This window comes from Desmodus rotundus, chromosome 2 (genome assembly GCF_022682495.2).
Source record: "Desmodus rotundus isolate HL8 chromosome 2, HLdesRot8A.1, whole genome shotgun sequence".
In the NCBI taxonomy this organism is placed as follows: Eukaryota; Metazoa; Chordata; class Mammalia; order Chiroptera; family Phyllostomidae; genus Desmodus; species Desmodus rotundus.
Window position 1 is genome coordinate 3074235 of NC_071388.1, and position 13787 is coordinate 3088021.

At 56.8% G+C, this 13787-nt stretch overlaps 2 protein-coding genes across 2 annotated transcripts; both read right to left on the reverse strand.

Moving 5' to 3' along the window:
- Positions 1 to 3354: 3354 nt before the first annotated feature.
- C2H21orf140 (chromosome 2 C21orf140 homolog) lies at positions 3355 to 6534 on the reverse strand. Its single transcript, XM_024561040.3, has one exon. It carries the CDS (start codon positions 4874 to 4876, stop codon positions 4121 to 4123), a length of 756 nt encoding a protein of 251 aa, XP_024416808.2. The 5' UTR covers positions 4877 to 6534; the 3' UTR covers positions 3355 to 4120.
- Positions 6535 to 6838: 304 nt separating this feature from the next.
- On the reverse strand, positions 6839 to 11213 carry SMIM34 (small integral membrane protein 34). The gene is made up of 2 exons (XM_045194747.2): positions 10739 to 11213; positions 6839 to 8005 (listed from the first exon to the last, which is right to left on the reverse strand). The coding sequence occupies exons 1-2, from the start codon at positions 10743 to 10745 to the stop codon at positions 7593 to 7595; spliced, it is 420 nt and encodes a 139-aa protein (XP_045050682.1). The 5' UTR covers positions 10746 to 11213; the 3' UTR covers positions 6839 to 7592.
- Between the last annotated feature and the right edge of the window lie 2574 nt (positions 11214 to 13787).

Here is a 13787-nt window from a genome sequence, read left to right on the forward strand (position 1 = left end):
TCCTCACAGCCTGGTGCCACTTGTCAAATGAGTTTCGTGCCCCCTGCCCTGCCTGTGTGCCAGGGGCTTGTCTGAACTGAGTGAGGTCAAGTGTGTAAAAGTGGTTTGGGTTTGTGAAGGGAGGCAATGACCGAGAGTACGCCTGGGTGGGCACCGGCCCGGCGTGGCTGCATTGACCCCGGTGCGCGTGGACCTTCTCAGGAGGGCAAGGCCACAGCTGGCGGCCTCCAGCCCCACTGACCCACGCACCTGTGGGCAGGCCAGGGCGGTGCCTGCCACCCCTGGGGTCATGCCAGCCCCTGGGACGGGAGTGGGGATGTGGTCGATGAGGTCACTGGTGATGCGAGGGCTAGAGAGGCTGGTCTTCCCTTGGCCAATCCGGGAAGGACAGACAGAGCCACCGAGGGTATGAGGCGTGTTCCAGGGGACCTGACCCATGTGTAGGGCTGCTGTCATCGCCGCCCACCGTTTATTCCACACAGCGCACAGCACTCGGCTGCCCCCAGGGAGGCCCTGGGCTGCACCCACCGGAGAGGCCGCGTAGCATCACACACCCACTCGCCCACTGCTGGGGCCTCAAAGGCCCCAGCCAAGTGTCCTCTGGTCAGAGCACCCGCAGGCAGGCCCCTCTCATGCCCGGTGATGGAGAGAAGGGCTCCCCTCAAGGGGTGAGATGGAAGTGAGGCCAACGATGCGAGGCCTGCGTGCAGACGCGCTCGCTGACCCTGGGCTGAACGTGCAGGGGTGCGTGCCCAACGTTTTAAAGCCCTCCACCCCAGTTTACGAGCGGTTTGTTGGGCCTCAGGGAAGCAAAGCAACTTGTCCGAAGTCTCGTAGTTAGTAAGCCAGGAACCTGAGTTCCCATCTCAGTCCCTCCAGTTCCCAGAGCCCAGCGCTTCCCTCCGGAAGCTTCTGTGCTGAGTACACAGCAGCATCTCTTAGCTGTGAACGCAACACTATGTAACCAAATCACACACCAAGGGTGTTCCTCTCGACCCTGCTCATGGGGAGATGCTGTTTCCCCTGCTTGCTTTCCCCACGATCGAATGAGGCCACAAAGGAACAGAACCCCAAGCTCGGGCTGCTAGATGGTTTTGGTTTTCAAATAAAACAGCTCTTGTTGGTCTATCTCGTTCAGCGGACAACCTGAAACCCTTTTTTTCCCCTTACTGCAAAATCACGCGTCTTTCAAAGGTGCCCTGCCTCCTGCCAGGTTTCGTGCCGAGGTTCATTTCTGGTGTGGTGTCCAGCTGAGGGCAGCCGCTCTGCCGGCCCTCTGGTGTGATGTCAGCAGAGATCCGAGCTCCGTGGCCGGGCAGCAAAGGGAAAGGGCTTTGGGAACACAGCCGAGCTCAGCGGCGAGGCCTGTGGGCTTTGGCATGTGCGTCAGTGACCTCCTGGTGTGTTTCCTCGTCTGTGAAATGGGAGAGAAACACCGGGTCGTCTTGAGGATTAAACGAGCCGTTCGTCAGTAGAGGCCGCGTGAACAGGGCTGTAAACACGGACCTGGATTTGAACCGCAGCTCCTCCACCCTGGAGCAAATTCCACACTCTTCCTGGACCTCAGTTTACCCCCTCTGACAAACGAAGACGATCGTAGCTCCCACGTCACACACTGTGGGATGATTGGATGGATGAATGAATGAAGCGGGAGTGGCTGTCAGCTTCTGACTGCGGAACCCGGGCAGGTGTGCAGTGTGGTGCAGGCGGTGCTGGGCGGGGCGCACGCCCGAACCCAGCCCTCGCCACGGGGTCCTGTGCAGTGCTGTGTGCCCAAGTCACCCAGGAGGCTGGAGTCTTACCGCCGCGCTGAAGGAACTTAAGTTCTAGAACATAGGAGGGGGACCCCCCAAAACGGAATTTACTTATAAAAATTGTGTGTTTATTCTTATGTTTAAACTTCAGTCACCTTCAGAGTACTCTCCATGTGATAGAATACACCTATTGAAACGTTTTTTTTCCCCCACGGCTCAAAACAGTGTTTGAACTCGTCGATTTGTCTGCCTTTTAGAGCTTCTGCTGTTTTTTGTTTCACCTCATCCACATCGGAAAACGTTTGCCTTTCAGGACTTTTTTCATCTGGGGAAACAAACAAAGTCGCCCAGGGTGAGGTCGGGTGAGCAGGGAGGGTGGGGCATGGGGGTCATGACGTTTTTGGTCAAAAACTGCTGAACACTCAGTGTGGTGTGGGCAGGTGCACTTGTGAATCCCCTCATGAAATGGGCAAATGTGTTGAGTCTTCAAAAAAAACTCACAGAAGCCAAATGCAGCCTCTCACAACAACGCCAGCTGGCCCACTGATACAGATGGCTTCCTAGAACCTTCACCTAGCGGGGGAAGCCTGTACTACAAGGGGCCTGCCTTCCAGAAGATAATTCCAGGTTTTTTGGGGGTGCCCCTCATTCATGAAATAGGTCATGAAAAAAACACAAATACACTCCAGCAGGTCCTGTTCACCAGGGTCATTGCCAGTGGGCCGTGCAGCTGTGGTCGGCCAAATAATGGTCCCCAAGGATCCTAATCCCCGGAGCCTGTGAATGTGACCTTATATGGACAAAGAACCTTTGCAGGTGTGATTAAGGATTTTGAGGTGATTCTGGGATATCGGGGTGTGGGTGGGGCTAAATGCAATCAACAAGTGTCCTCATAGGAGAGAGGCAGAGGCGGATTTGACACAGAGGAGGAGACAGTGATGTGGCCAAGGGGCCAGAGATTGGAGAGATGCTGTCATGAGCCAAGGAATGCGGCAGCCACCGGAAGCCAGCAGAGGGGAGGACCAGTTTCTCCCGGAAGCCTCCAGAGGGATTGGGGCCCTGCTGGCACCTCGATTTTGACTCAGTGGAGCTGACTTTGGACTTCAGGCCCCCAGAGCTGGGAGAGAGTAAGTCTGTCGTTCAGGCCACCGGGATTGCGGCACTTTGTTCCAGCGGCCGCAGGAAACTAACAGTGCTGCTGGCTGTCGGGTGGGATGGGCAGCCATGGGAAGCACCTGGCTCCCTGGTCTGAGGGGCTGGCTTTGCAGGTGCACTCCCGCCCCAGGTAAAATGCACAACGAAATGCTCTAGAAGTTCACCACTTCGTTGCCTAATGGCACTGAATATGCGTCTTCACCGGACACAGTGTTTCTTGATAATGCGGGGAGGATCCACAGGGAAGCAGGGCGGGAAGGCAGGCAAAGAAGCCGAGGCCCCTGTGCTTGGCTGGCAGGGGCTGGCCTCCTGATCTCGTGTGTGAGGAAGTCTGTTAGGGCTGGGGAGACGCTTTGGTAAGTCATGTTTGACACCCTGGTACAACGACTTCCATGGTAAAATTACTGCCCGGACATGTATAAATAAGAGTGAACTTTGTGTTTAATCGGAGGCAGGGCTTTCTCCGTAAAGGTGAAAAATACCACCACAATCCTCTCAACCTGCATGAGCAGCCGCCCCAAACTGGAACTGGGTGCTTTTGTCCCAGCTGCGGGGGCCCAGGTATCAGAACCCAGGGTGCCAGTCGGTTGGGGGACTTGGAGTTGGGGCAGGAGATGGGCCAGGTAACTGGGTTCTGCAACCCCCACCCATGCCACCTCTTCCCCCACCTAGTCCCACTTGCACCAGTCACTGCCTGGACGGGGTGTCACCTCCCTGGAGGCCTCTGGCACCCCCTCCGCCACCTTGCCTTTGGGCAGTGGGAAGGGAAGGGCCTGTTCAGCCGCCGTATGGGCCAGGTCTGCGCAGGTGGCATGCTGGCTCCATGTGGATGATTTTGGGGGGCTGACCCTGGTTGGAACACTACTGAATGTTGACTTTCGGGGGGACTGCACATGTGATACTCTTTTTGTCTGAGACCTGAATTTGGACCACACAATCTTAGTTTCGCTCACCCTTGCTCACCACCAAGCCGCTGGGTGGGCCGAACCCTCCCCCTGATGTTGCCCTTGGCATTGCCTTAACAAGACAGAGGTCAAGACCCCTGCTGGTCCAAGAAGTTTTAATGAACGGCAGCGCCCGTCCTTGCGGCGTGCCTGGGGGTCGCGGTCATGTGCTTGGCCACAGCGGTCTGGTCCGCATCGAGCCCGAGGGAGTCAGGTGGTGAAGACCACACCCTAGCACATCTGACTGCTTGTCGGGGGGCCTCCCCCTTAAGAAAACTTCCCAAGGTAGTAGTTTTCCCACCTCCGCACTTTGTTAACCAGGGCCCTCCACTTGCTCGGGGTTATCCTTTCGATTCCTCTGCTGACCAGCTCGCCGAGGAGTATGTACTGGTAAGAATAGATGCCACCGATGGACTGCAAGCAAAACTCCCTTCTGCTGTTGATGATGAACCACTTCAGAGAGGACCAGGCCGAGTCCAGAGGGGTCAGGTAGGTGGAAGGGGGGGGTAGGGAGAGGAGTTCGTGGCCGCAGGACCTGGCCACCTCTGGGTGGCACGTGATGCTCGTTAGGTGGATGACCGCTGGGACGTGGGCCCGGGCCTCAGGCCCTCTGTCTTCCTTTGGCCTCGTCACGTCCTGCCGCCTCCTGTCCTTGACCACAACGGCGCACTTCCCGTAGGCCTTCCTCAGCACGTCGCAGAACTCCAGGAACAGGCCGTCATCTCGTCTGACACACAGCTCGTCCCGCAGGAACATCCGATGGCGCCACGGCACCCACCCTTGGCTGCCGCCCGCATGCACGATGCACCAGGCGGGGCCTGGCCGGACATGCCCCTCGCTGAGCTCTTCCCCAGTTACGAGACTTTCGGAGATCTCCGTTTCCCCCAAGTACACAGTCGTAAACCCATCGTACTGCAGGGTCCGCAGGGTTTTCAAATACTGCAAGCACTGCTTCCTCCTGTAGCTGTCAAAGGGACTTCTGGTAACAATGTTTCTTAGAAGCGGGCTGGCCAAGTGAGGCATGGCGGCCCCTAGGGCAGGTCGGAGAGCCTGCCCGGCTCCCTGTGCGGAGTTCTGGCCAGAGCGGCGACGTCACAAAGGGCTTTCTGACAGTTGGGCCCGCCCCACAGACACAGTCCCCTGGGATTGGGAAGCATGGTGGAACAGGTATCAGGATGATTGCCCTCTAGCTTCTACGATGGGACAGATGTGAATGAGAAGTCCACCCGTGTGAACGGTCTTTGACGTTGCTCCTGCCAGCGGCCTGGGACGGAGATGGGCAGTTGTACTAGTCTGCTGGGGCTGCCGTAACAAAGCACCAGAGGCTGCTTCACTAAAACAACAAGTTCATTGTCTCCCAGTTCTGGAGGCTGGAAGTCCAAGAGCAGGGTGTGGGTGGGTCTGGTTTCTCCCGAGGCCTCTCTCCTTGGCTTGCAGGTGGCACCTTGTCCCTGTGGCCTTACACAGTCTTCTGTTGTGGGCGCACGTTTCTGTCCCAATGTCCTCTCTTTATGAGGGCACCTGCCAGGCCCTGGAGGCGACTGGGGTGGAGTCCAGGAGCCTAAGAGGGACCCACAGAGAGGACTCAGGGCTGAGCCAGCAGCCACCCCTGCAGATGCCATCTGCACCCCAACCTCACCGTCCAGAGGGAGGCCCAGCCGGCACGGGGGTGGGACCCGGAGGTGGCGGAGCCTGGACAGAAACAAACCATTGCACTGCGGTGGCCAGATGCCCAGAGACCTCCCTGCCTGCGCCCGGGACGTGGCCCCTTGGAGGCTTTTTCTTCATGGATGCACGGTCCACCGGGGGCGTGGAGGGTCTGGGGAGATCAGGAGCTTCCCCAGTCACCTGCCACCTGGGGAGTTTCAGCAGGGGCAGGAGGGACACGTCTCCATGATGACTTACAAGGCAACACCTTGACCCCTTCCCAGGGCACAGATAGGATGTCGCCAGCCAGGAAGTCGCCGCCACAGCCCCCCTTCCCAAGGACAGCCTTCTCTCTCAGACCCCCCGCTTTCTAGAAAACACTTCTGGGCTTCCTTCTCCTCCACTGCGGGGTAGCTGATGTTCTACAGCGGTACACTGGCCAGTTTAAGTCAACACGGGAAGTGCTGCCGCAGCTCCGCCCACCGCTCTTCTACCCGGCACCCAGCCTGCTCGCTGTAAGAAAAGGGAATGTTCGTGAGCTGGTTAACCGCCCCCCCGCCCCCCCAATAAAACTAGAACAGCTGCCACAGGTATCAATGGCTGTGTGCCTGTGCTTATCCCACGAATCCAGTGGTGCGGGAGACGTCACGGCCATCTGTTTAAGTCACACCCCACTGGACTTGGCCTTGTGGGGGCTCCTCACCCCACTCCCCAGGCTGCAGCAGTGTCGGGGCCCCGAGGCCGCCCCTCCACTCTGGGCGTCATGGGTGCCAGGTCCAAGCCGGGGGGGCCCCGACCCCTGGAGTCCTGCTGGCGCTGAGGCCATCCAGACCAAGGTTCAGCCCCTAGCAAACCCTAAAAGCATCTGCGTGTAAAACTCGAATGTCGTGGGCCTGAGCCAGAGGACAGGGCACCAGGGGCTACGCAGACGGGTTTTCCCGTAGCATGCGGCAGTGCAGCCCTCATTGAGAGAGGAGTCGCCGTGGACGGGTTCCTTCCTGTTTCACAAAGGCATCAGCACCACCGCACCACCAGTACCAGCCGTCACCACCATCACCCCCAATACCCACCCCAACCTCTGCGTCCACCCCCACCACCACCACCAGTACCAGCCGTCACCACCATCACCCCCAATACCCACCCCAACCTCAGCGTCCACCCCCACCCCCACCACCAGTACCAGCTGTCACCGCCATCACCCCCAATACCCACCCCAACCTCTGCGTCCACCACCACCCCCACCACCAGTACCAGCCGTCACCGCCATCACCCCCAATACCCACCCCAACCTCAGCATCCACCACCACCACCCCCACCAGGCTTATTTTATGCATTTATTTTTCTTTTCAAAATGCACTCATGTGTATGACCTCATTCGCTCACATCTGTTTTGTAAGGTCCACAGAACTGGCATTACTGTCCTCGATTTATCTGCATGGAAACTCAGATTCACACCCAAGTGGCAGGTAATGAAACGCAGACTAGAGTTCGGTTCTTCTGACTCCAAAACTAATGTTTTTCTCCAGTGGATCCTACTCTTTAGATGAAAATGAAGAACTAACTTCTGATAGTAATGACTTTGGTTCCATTCCAGAGAGCGAACTGCCCTGTGCGACCCTACGTCCCAGTCCCCACTTGTCCCAGGTGAGCCTCTAGCCACTCAAAGTTCACGCAACCCCTTGGAGTTGACGTTCTGTCCAGGGCCCTGGGCTCCCAATTCAACCTTCTTTCTGTGATGAGAGGCCACCTTCATGGACACCCCAGGTGTCTCCCGGATTCCTCTGAGAACAGTGGATGCCCCTGCCCTCCCCCGGAAAACAAGCTTTTCCAGGGCAGGGAGAGTCTGGCTGGAAGCCACTGCCCCTGCTGTCCCGTCTCAAAGCACCAGAAAGCCCGAGAAGGACAGAGGATACTGGCTTCATTCACACACCACCCGCCAGGAGAGCCCAGGGCCCAGCGATGATCTTCCGGCCCCACTCAGGGGCTTGACCCCTGTCTCGAGGTTCCCCTGTTCTCGAGAGCCCAAAGCTGCCCTCCGCTGACACCGCAGGAAGGCTGGGCCTGTTGTGTGGGGACCTGCTTGCCTCACTTGTTAAGGGATCCCCTGGATGTCGGTTTGGGTCCCACTGGTCGCACGTCCTGGCTCTGGGCTGGCCAGGCTGGGTGACAGGGCGGCTCTGCTGCCAATGGTCAGCGCGGGGCATTTGACTGCCTTGCTCTGGAGGCCCTTCTTTTTGAGTTCGGAGGTCAAATTGGAGTAATAAATGTCTTCCAAGGACTTGTCGCTCTTTCTGAGGATGTTGCTGGCCAGCCGGAAGAGGAAGACCACCGCGTAGATGCCAATGATGGTGAGGATGTACCAGGCAGCGCCGGTCCCGTCTGGGAGCCTCAGGGCCCTGGTGGCGTTGGTGCCGTCCCTGCCCTCCAGCTGGTCCCTCAGCAGGTGCCCCAGGGCGGGGCCGGCCCGGGTCTCGTTGGGGGCTCCCAGAGGAGTGCACTTGACCCCTGAGGAACAGAAAGAACCAGATGAGACCCAGTGTCCTGGGCTGGGGGCTGCCTGGCCAGGCCAGTGACGGCGAGGTTGTCACATCAGTGGCAGAGGCGGGAGCGCTGGAAGAGGCCTCCTTTGTGGAGAGGGCAGGAGCCCAGCACATACGTGTCAATACACTTTGAAGAATCAAAAGGGTTCAAAATGCCACATTTTAGAACAGGGGACGAAGCATCAGAAAGATGTCAGTTTTCCCTGAAATAATCTGCAATAAAAGTGTCAGTAGAATTTCTTTGTGAACTAGACAGACTGCACATGTTGAAAAATGAACTGTCAAGACTAATTAGAAAGTACGTGGGAAAGAGGGTGATGGACGGAAATTAGCCTAGCCAGAAATGTAAAACTAGCCAGTCAGGGGAATAATTTACATTTTTTGGAAGAAAGGACTATTTCCCTTGCCCACAGCCCAGCTGTGGCTTCCTGGGCTTTGCAACGGGTGTGGAGGGCTGTAAAGAATGAGGCACGCTCTCCCTGAAAAGTCTCCCCACAAAGATACGGCAGCTACGACAGTGTGGTGTGGGGCACAGGACTGAGCAGACGGAGCAAAACGCCATCAGAAGGTTAGAGAGTGGAATTTGGGACGTCTGTGAGAGAAGGATGAATTATGCAGTGAGCTTCGGAGCGATACAGCGTTGGGTCCCCACCCCTCACCTCACGTCCAGAAACAGTGCCGAGAAATCAAAGATTTCAACATAAAGAAGAAACAATGTAAAGTATGGGGGAAAAGCACAGTAGGTTTTTTCCCTTTATCATCGCAGAGTAGGAGAGCCCTCTCTAAGCACAACGCAAAAATTCAGAGGGGGAGAAAAGGAGGAAAAAGAAAATGAATGTTAAATTCAACTACATGAAAACTCTGAAGTTATTGCGTACAATAAAACCAAGAAAAGTGACAAGCGAGAAAAACTACAATTCAGACCTTTGAATTTCTCTTCATAACTTCAGTTCTAGAAGACAAAGACCAAAACTCTGGTAGAAAAAAATACGCTGAGGATATGAGCGATTGAGTTATAGAAAAAGAAATGGACCTTGAGCGTGAAAAAACTTCTCCGTGTCACTCAGAATAAGAAAAACGCAAAGTAAGACAACAACACGATTCCATTCTGATAGCTGTCGGGTGTGCAAATTCACGTTCCAGGTACACCGTGTGGGCGAGCCAGCCGCGGCTCCACAGCCACCGAGGGTGTGAATCCACAGGACCAGTCCGGAGGGCGCTTTGGCGTGACGAACGCACTTGCCTTCGATCCAGCCGTTCCCGCCGTAGGAAGCCACCCTAAAGGGGCGGCGGAACAGGCCTGGGACGAAGTGTGGTTGAGGTGAGTCACTGCGGTGTGACAGCCAATGCTCAAGGGCGGCCTGAACAGCATCGATGTCAGGGATGGCGAATACATTTCGGGACCTCCATGCAGCGGAACTATGCAGCCATAAAAATTCACGAAGTAAAAAGTAACCCAGCTGCGATACAATGTGACACGAATGAGACGTGTAAATGAAGGGGGCCCTGTGTTTGCTTGAAGCTGGTACGTGCAGAGATAAAAATACCTCCGGGAGAACACACAGGAAATCGCACCCCTGCTTGCCCACCGGAGAGAGGAGGTGGAGGCTCTGTGCTCGTCCCGGGTCCCGTTGGTACAGTTTATGCCTTGTGCACCGTTTTTGGAAGGAAAGCCATTTCAGACGCCAGAGTCCAAGTGGGCACTCTCCCGGCCTCCACGGAGAAGTGCCCTTGGGTAAAGATGCCGGGCACACTTCCAGGACCAGGAGATTACGATCTTAACCGCCGTTTAACTGAAAACTGTTTCTCTCTAGCGGAGCCCGCGGGACCAGAGTGATGAAAGCTAGAGAAGGCGCGGACAGGCCATGAGGCGTTCCCCCCCCCCCCCCCCCCCCCCCCCCCCCCCCCCCCCCGCCCCCGAGTTCTCCCGGTTCCACCCCCTGCTGCTTGCTGTAAGCGAACGCAGGTGAGCTGACGGCGTTTCTGCGCCAACCCCGCAGCCCGCTGGGCGGACCGCAGGAACTCCACAAACGCCTGCTCGCTGATGCCGGTTTGTTGCTGATTCATTTCACTAATGCCGGATTCAGAGCAGCTGGTATTTTTTATGGCCGTGAATTGTCAGAATGCGTGAATAACCTCGCTACGTTTAGATGAGGGGAGAAACCAGTTAAAAATAACCGTACAAATCACATCTGACAAAGCCCAGATTAACAGGTTTGATTATGCAGGACTGGTCACTCATAAGAAACACCAGAACCCTCGGGAATTCAACACCACCGCCGGCAGGGTGTTTGTGAACTTTAGGTAAAGAAGGAGGGCGTTTCCCATAATCCCTAACAAACAAATCACCCCAACAAGAACCCCATAAGCTTAATTAGGGCAAGAGAACGTGTTTAAACTTGGAACACACATGTACACAGAACTCTCTGTGAATCGTTATAGAATGATGGGATTGTCAAGCACATAAAAACACCCAATAAAACTAGAACACTGAATTATTTTAAAACCAGTCCATTTCCCGCAGGAAAGAAGCTCACTCTCTTAACCAGTGAAGCACACTGTTCTCTGCCTCTCTGTTCTGAAAGCAGTAAGAGTAAGCGAGGGGCAGCGTGGTGGAAAACCGCTTCCAGCTCGCCCTGCCGTGAAGAGGACGGTGCTGCCAGAGCTGCCCGTCCTCGCGTCGCGGCAGGACACTCACCTGCCATGAGGAGGCGCCTTTCCTCGACTCCTGGGAAGCCGATGAAGGGGGACCCTGCTTGGCAAATGGTCACAACACCACTGGAGTCCAGCCGCACTGAGAGACTCCTGCGTGGGGGGGAGTAACAGGACACCCCAGCAAGGGCGGGGCAGCACTGAACAGAAACTCCGCAGAGGCGAACTGGGAGAACTGTCTCAGTCAGTCGATCAGAGGATTGAAGTCCAATGGTCTCCTGTTGCCTCAGGATGAACAGCGCCTCCCGGTTTCAGCTTGTCTGGGAAGGTCTGACGCAGAAGAACTGTTGAAAACGGCCGGCACCGAGCCTTCGCCAGCTCCCCCAGGGCCCACTGGCCCTGCAGTGGCGGGGCGCTGTCCCTGAGGCTGGCTCACCGGCTTACAGCCTGGACAGTTCCTGATCTGCCCTGTTTTGCACCTGTTGCAGGCGTGGCACAGGGTCAGGTGTGGCGGAGGCCCCTTGTCATAGGGCCAGGAAACTCCACAGGCAAGGGTCACCAGCTTCCTCTCAGACTGTCTCCTGGAGGTGGGAACCAGACAGGAAGGAACAGAAGGATCAGCTGGGGGGCCCACAGCACCCCCCCGCAGGGCTCAGTGAGCCATGGGCCCACAGGCCAGGCCGTGAGGAGTGAGTCACAGGCACACTGGAATCTAAGCAGATTCATCCTGGCTCTTGAGAGATCTGGTCCTGCAGCCCTCGTTCCCGGCCCCATTTCTCCCGAATCCTCGCTGCCACGACCATGCCCTGCAAACCGGCGAGGGCTGTGGCTTTTCAAGTGCCATTCGATGCAGTTGTCATCAATGGGGGACTAGCTCAGTCAGTGATAAAATCGGCCATGTGATCAGCAGTTCCACTCCCAGGTCCACCCCCAGAAGGACTGAAAACACACCCAGACAAAACCTGCACACAACCGTTCACAGCAGCATCGCCCATAATAGCTACACAGTGGAAACTGCCCGAATGCCACCCAGCCAGTGAATGGAGAACTAAAATGCGGTGTATTCCTGCAAGGGAATATTATTTGGCAATGAAAAATAATGCCTGTTACAAATTAGATAAACCTTAGAAACACTAGCTAAGTGAAAGAAGTCAGTTACGAAGGTCAACATAGCGTCTGTTTCCATTTATGTGAGATGCCAAAAATCGACAAGTCTGTACAGACGGAAGGGGTTCCGCTGTGGCCGAGGGCTGAGGGGGAGCTTGGGGGCTGGGCGGGTGGTAAACCGATCCTGGGGCTGGTCTCGCGGCTCTGGGAACACGCTCAAGCCTCTGAACTGCACACTCTACCTGAGCGACGTGCGTGGGGTGTGGGTTACATTTTAACAAGGTAACGTAGATCTGCAATGGAATACCGTGCAGCTGTGAAAAAGAGTGGGGAAGTTATTTGTGTGCTGATGTGAAAGGTCTCTGAGATGTGCTGTTCAACAGACCAGCAAAGAAGAGAGTGTGTTACATCCATGGAAACAGGCAGGGGGAAAATTGTAGGGCTCTGACTTCGCTCGGGTGGGCACTGAAGGCCGCTTTAGGGGTGCCCAGCAGAGGAAGGGCGGGTCCGTGGTGGGGAGACCTGGGCAGGGGTGGGTGGCCGGGAGGCAGAATTCTCACTGTATATTCTTCATACCTTAAAGGATTTGAACTCAGTGCTGTGTGTCCTGTTCAGTGATCAGCCCAGCCGCTGATGTGACTCTTTGGCCAAGTTCTCTGCAGGCTCCTGCTGTCTCCTGCCCTGCAGGGGCCGGACCACAGCTCTGCCCACACTGCCACTGGGGTGGCGATCCCTACACAGACCCCTGCGCTGTATGGGGTGACTGGCCGGGAGTCGGGGTCCCAGCCGTGCCCTCGCTGTGTGACCCCAGGCAAGTCCCTGCCCTCTGAGAGCTGCAGTTTCCTCCCCTGCAAGGTAGGTGCGCCTGGATTCCACACCCACAGGTCCCAGGAAGGCAGGAGGGAAGCAACCCCGGGTGGGGCTGCTCCTGTGGAGGTGTCTGATGGGGAGCGCTGCCCACACAGGCGCCGAGGGGCAGGGAGGGGCCTGACAGCTGGTGCCCAAGAGGCGGAGGCTGCAGAGGGAGCCATCTGTGAAGGCACAGGGCCTTGGCCTTCAGCCCAGCGGGGAGGCAGCAGGAAAGGCGGCCTGTTGTCTTGTCGCGCTGCCACCAAGGGCGTGGAGGTGGGGGGCCAGCTCTGGGTCAGGACCGTGGGGGGTCTCTGCCTCTAGGTCCCTGTGGGGCAGGAGGACAGTTCCCACTTCAGGGCAGGGGCTGGCTTTCAGGCTCAGTGAAATGAGATGCCCAATGCCACACAACCTGTAGGGGACCGAGCTGGGATACCTGGCACCAAAGGCGCTCTCCCTCCACCACCTGGGCGTCCCCTGCACGCTGGACCCAGGGTCCATGAGTTCTCCTGAGCGCTTGCCCTTGGAGTTGAATTATGTAGACACTCACTGCTCAGGCGTATCCATGACCTTGAACCCTCCTTGTTGGCTCAAATCAAACTATGATGTTCAAAGTCAGGGTAAAGGACAGGGGACTGCAGGGACCATGAAGGGGACTGTGGGGGCCGGTTGTGTTCTGCCTTATGGTTCGGTCCTCAGTGTGGGGCCCTTGCTGAGCCCAGTGCTTTCTCACGGCATCCTACCTGTCCACCCACACCTTGCCCCACTGTGACGCGCAGTCGGAGGGGAGGGGGGAGCTTGAGGGTTACATAGAAAAGTACAAACACTCTTTCCAGCAGGGGCTTGCTACTCTGTCATGGCCATGGCCACGTGGTGCCATCGAATGAAAAGTGCGCGGTCACTGGGACGGGGGTGGCCAAGCCCACTGTCACAGGGCCGGGCAGCCACCGCCTCCGCGGGCCGTGTGCTGGGCACTGTTGGTCATTCTGAATGCTTACACAACAGTGACAAGGAACAACTCATACCGACGCGAGGGTCAAGAATTTCCTTCCTCCTGGTGTGCGTCTCCTTAGGCCTCCGGTTCGGTCTGGACAAATACTGGCCCGAATGCTGTCCCGCAAAGCTACTCCGGTAAATAT

Coding starts and splice junctions, on each gene's coding strand:
- C2H21orf140 (XM_024561040.3), bottom strand. CDS start 4,876: ATGCCTCACTTGGCCAGCCCGCTTCTAAGAAACATTGTTACCAGAAGT.